At 49.0% G+C, this 5,335-nt stretch overlaps 1 protein-coding gene across 1 annotated transcript; it reads right to left on the bottom strand.

The window, feature by feature from the left end:
* Positions 1-31: 31 nt before the first annotated feature.
* On the bottom strand, positions 32-1,492 carry LOC128276514 (uncharacterized; the record flags this gene model as incomplete). The annotated part of the gene is made up of 2 exons (XM_053014970.1): positions 32-982; positions 1,054-1,492. Coding segments are annotated over 2 exons (1,390 nt in total), but the record flags the coding sequence as incomplete, so codon positions are not given.
* Between the last annotated feature and the right edge of the window lie 3,843 nt (positions 1,493-5,335).

Below are 5,335 nucleotides of genomic sequence, written 5' to 3'. Positions count from 1 at the left end.
CTGGCCGCGGACTTGCTGGCCCTGGACTTGCCGGTGCGGGTCAGGGCGGGCATGTTGCTGGCGCTGCTGCTGGTGCTCTTGGTCAGCACACCCTGGAGCAGCACACCCTGGTTGGTGATCCGGTCGACCTCGTCCAGATCGTCGTCCGAGCGGGCGACCTTCGAGTCGAACGCCGTCTCGTAGATCTGGCGCGTCCGCACGTTGGCCATGTCGCCGGTGGCGGCGGCCGCGTCGCTGGCGTCTTCCGGTCTCGCCGGCGGATCGCTCAGTGAACAGTCAGCGCAATCTGTGGGGCCCGCGCCCGGGTGGTGGTGGTGCACGTAGAAGACGCTCCGCGGCCGGAACAGCTCATCGTTGTCCTCGCCGAAGGCCGAGGGCGTCGCACAGGCACAGATAGCGGCCGGTCCTAGTAGCCGCCGGTGCGGTGGCATCGAACCGACATCGAGGCCCAGGAGCGCGTTACAGTTGGCCCGGGCGATGGCCAGGGCTTGGGCGTGCCACACGCGCCGCTTCCGGCATTCGGAGCAGTCCGAGTCGTCCGAGGTGGTGGTGGACGGCGAATCGCACCGGATGATCCGTACGCCCTCCTCGGTGATCGAGTATCGCTTCGCCGGGCACACCTCCTTCTCGGCGCCCGGTGTGTCAAGGCTGCTGCTTTTCTTGTAGCGTCCCGCGGCCTGACTGCGGTGGCTCTTGGGCTCCTCGGGACCCGCAACTTCCGGTGGTTCACAGGTGACCACTTCCTTCTCGCGTGCCGCCCGGTTCTTCAGCAGATCCGAGTAGTAGTACGGGGATGGGTTGCGTTTCCCAAGTCCACCGTCCGGACCGGTCGCCTTGAGTGGACTCTGACGGAGCGGCTGGACCAGGTCGTCCGAGATGCTGTCGGGTGAGTTGAGCTCCGGTATTTTGCTCAGCTCGTCCTCCTCCTCGTCGTCGTCGTCGTCGTTGTCCTCTTCCTCCGAAGTGATGGGCGCCGATGATCCTGCAAATGGACGGAATACTCAGACATCAATCGCATTCCGGTGATTGGTTGTTCTACGCCAGATACCTTACCTGAGCTAAAATTTTGATTAATATACTTCACCTCCGAGCGGCTTTCGGGCCGACGGGACCGGCTCCTTGCCCGGTGATGCCGTCCGACGTTCTTCCGCTGGTTGCGGCTGCGGTGTGTGTCAAAGATCTCTTCCACCGTCTTGATGGCGACTGCATTGGCAGCGGCCGTCGCAGCCGCACAATCTACGGCCACAGGTAGGGGCAGCGGCAGAGGAGGCGGCGGCAGGCCACAAATTGACGGGCCCGACGTTGATGCTGGTGGGCCTAGTGGCGGAAGCGGCAGCGGCAAAGGATGACCGAGGGTACCGGTCGGCGGATGCAGTCCAGGGTTGCCGGCGGTGGTCGTTCCGCTTCCGGGCACATTACTGTTACTGATGGTCGGAACCGCTGACAAGGGTTGCTGCAGTATTAGCGGCTCAAGAAATGAAACCTGTCGAGAGCGGGGCAGGAAGAGAGAAGCATTCGATCAGAATCCTGTCCACGCGATGCTCATTCGTCCGTGTCATTTGTATCATAGGCCACAGCAGTAGTAGTAGTGGTAGGTAATATAGCTCTAACCACAAATACGGTACAATTAGTCGCTATTGTGGTTGGCTGACTTTACCACGAACCATTACCGCAGTTATAAACGGAACATTGTAATAAAACCAAGAAGCTGAAGAGTCTCAGCTCTGTATCTCTCGTTGAAACAATCTAAAATAGGAAGAAATCACTAGACCAAAACCCACAAAACCACAGCACAGAACAGAAGGCAATGGCCATCGATAGAACAAAGAAGCACAAGACCTGAACTTAAGCATACAAAGTACAGGGTCATCCATTTCGTTGTCTTCAAATCACAGGGCTGGTATTTTGCAGTTTTCGAATATATCTGTCAACCCAAGTTTTAAACTTTAAGTTGAATGTCTTCCATTTAAGAAAATGAATTGCGTAGCAACAGAACAACGTGTTAAAATTATTAAAACCTATTTCAAAAATGGAGATGAAATTTTTGCAACAAAATTTGCTTCAGCGACAAGACTAATTTTAAACTTTAAACTCACTTTAGCTCACTTTAAACCTCATTTTGAAGAAATGTGGTTTCAGCAAGCCGGGGCAACGAGTCACACAGCATGAGTGGTTTTTGATCTATTGCCCAAGAACTTTAATTGGCTACGAAAAAGATCCTTTATACTGACTGATTATACTGATTGTTTGTAACGTCAATCCTGCATCTTTGGAGCATTTGAAAAATAATATTCACCAAGTTATGGCCGAGCTAACACCCGAAAATTGCAAAAAAGTCATTGAAAATCATCTTATCAGAATCGACTGATGGATACGGAGGCGACAATGGGTGATCGATGTTGTGTTTAACGCATTGCGGCAAATACGAAGAGAGTGTTTTTTTAAGGTTTGTTTTTGAAATTTACGAAATGTATAACCCAAAAACCCAAAAAAGCAGCCCAAAAATAGCAATCAAATATAGAATAAAGACAGTTGGTCGAAGTCTATAGTCACACCAATATGGTGCCTGTTCATCAATCGACGCACCTCCGAAATGGTCAAGAGAACATCTAAAGTGAGTACAATGTGAACGTTCACATTTGCATGACGTGGAATTGGAAATTTAACAAAAGGAAAAGTTTTGGGAAAAACTTTCGGCAAGGTCCTGCGCAGAATAACCGAAGTAAAGTGACTACATGTCCTATGTTTCTATAATTTAGTTTCTATACACTTTGCATCGAAACCTCAACAATGCTTATACAAATTCGATTTTGTGGAAATGGATTATGAAACAAAAGTCAAAACTACCATCATTAAGCTACCAAGTCAAAACTACCATCTTGTTTCGAACTTTACACAGCAATGCGTCACTGGAAGTTCCACGACTGTTGAGACCATAGAGCTGTCGTAGTTTACTGAAAATTACATGATTTGGCTTCAAGTAACTTCAAGCCCAACAATTTAACGTCAGAGAGTTTACTTATTTCATTCAAAAAGACACACAATATGTGTTATTCTGGTCTGATTTAGTCACTGGCCTTTACTAAAAGATGCTTAGAAGTCCAAACAACCAAGAACTTCTGCCGATTGAAAGATGCTGGACCATTGTGAAACAAAACGTTCACAAGTCGATAGGAAACAAGTAAATGTAAATGATGTAAATGATGAGAAACATTGACTCCATCTGAAGGAAATCTCGAGAATTTGTCTGTAAATAGTAAAATAAAAGTCACGTGCTATTATGGTGCCTGGAATAATGTAGCATACTACTGTGACCAAAAATAATCGGGAAATCGCTTTCTTTCACTATCGTGGTGTGGTGCGTCTTGAATTTTCTCTAACCAATTCTAAAGTGCGTCAAAACAGGCCACTTTTTTAAGTCAAAACAGCCCATAATGTGGAAAAACAATTCTTGGTTTTTCCAGAACTAGGAAGTTTTACGTCGCATTTCCTGATCGTTTCGTTAGTCGACCCATCACGTTCCTTATTCACCTGATTTAATACCATGTGAAGTCTGGTTATTAGCTACACTCAAGACGTCGTTCCGTGGACTCCTTTTACAGTAAATAGTTGAGATAGAAGCCGAAACGAAGAATGTTTTGAAGGCTACTCCTAAAAAGAACTTTTGAGTTACAAAACGGATTCCCGGTATTTGTTGGCCACAATAGTAAACCCAAGTTTCGAAATAATGTTCAATGACTTTTAACAGTGCCTTTTTCTTGGGTATCCATCACTTATTAGACTACATGCACTTCAAGGACATCGGCGAGCTGCGGAAACGCAAAACAACTCGTTAAATCACCTGTCGCCTGTCGTGTTGTTTTGGTAGCCCTTCGCCATCTACGCCCCCCTTTGGATGATCGGCAGCAAGCACTGGAATCACTATCGAGGCACGTTCATACTTCATAAGCAACTCCCGCCCCCGGGCAAAGGTGCTGCTCGGAGCGATCGAACGGATGTGTAACGGACCGGTCATAAACATTTCAAAAATCGATTATCTCCCAACCAACCTCGGGGGGAATCGTTTAAGACCGAGAGAGAGGTGTTGGCCTCCGGCACACGCCCCATGCCCATGGCGTGCGCTCACCGCCGGTCCCAAAAGTCCCATAACGGAAACCGGCGCGGGCCGAGAGAAAGAAAAACCTCTGCCTCGGGTGAAGCGGCATACGCCACCGCACGGCATGTGAAAATTGATGGATCCACTGGGGGCTTCATTCACGCGAAGCCGCGCCCGTCGTGTCAATGGTGCAAATCCTGTTCGCCAATCCCCAAAAACCCAAACCCAAGGTATCGTGTGTGGGGCGCGACCAAGAGCAGCCCTCAGGAGAAAAGCTGCTGCCCGACACCGGTAAGAGACATCTTGATCGTCCGGGCCCCTGGCTGCGACAGACAGGCAGCAGAAGAGCTTGGGGCCCGGCGGGTAATTTATGACGTTTTTAATTTATGGTGTAAACAGAAACACTCCCAGGTACGGAATGGAAAACTCAAACCTTGTCAGATACTTCAGGGCCACAATGGGCGGACCCCACAGTGACAGTGATCGGGTGACAGAAACTTCATATTTTCGCGCACCATCCTCACACTCAGGTCTCAGATCTTTTCGGCGACGAACCGCGTCGGGAAATTGAATAAAATCCCGGGGTCTGTGCGTTGCGCCACGGGGGGGTTAATTCGATTAGGCTCATGAATATTTAGATACCGATCGAAAAGTGGATGCGCCGCGCGCAATTTCTGGTCCAAAACTTTTCCGATATTATCACACTCGCTCGGTCCCTCGGGTGAGCCGCAGCAAAAAATAGAAAATCAAGCTTCGCCCAACACCAGAAAGCCTCAAATCTCGCGCTGCTTTCGGTGGAAATTTTAACACAATTTACATAAATTTAAATTGAAACGCACAAAATACACTTAATCCTGTGCCGCGCTGCTGCAACAGTTCCCGCAATACATTTTGTCGCCTCTCGGTACATTATTACACTCGGCGTGAGAGTTCTACGGCACGCCACGAAACGATTCCCGATAACGCCGGGAAGTTCAGGCGTCGGTTTCCTCCATATGGAGGAATTATTTGTTATTTAATTAAATTCCCCATTTCAACCTGTGTACGGCAGATCGCTTCGGGAGAGGGCCGGTGGCCCATCCTCAGACAACGATTGGGCATTCTAAAAATGTCGAAAAATTACCATCCCGAAAGAGCGTATTAAAATTAGCTTCCCACGTCCGGGGGGCCGGAATGTAACCTCGGTCGTTCTCATTATGAAATATTTATCGAACATTATCCTGGAATACCCTCGTGCCA

The sequence above is a fragment of the Anopheles cruzii genome, unplaced genomic scaffold (genome assembly GCF_943734635.1).
Source record: "Anopheles cruzii unplaced genomic scaffold, idAnoCruzAS_RS32_06 scaffold01419_ctg1, whole genome shotgun sequence".
In the NCBI taxonomy this organism is placed as follows: domain Eukaryota; kingdom Metazoa; phylum Arthropoda; class Insecta; order Diptera; family Culicidae; genus Anopheles; species Anopheles cruzii.
Note: the sequence above shows the minus strand (reverse complement) of the source record. Positions and strands in the feature narration are given on the sequence as shown.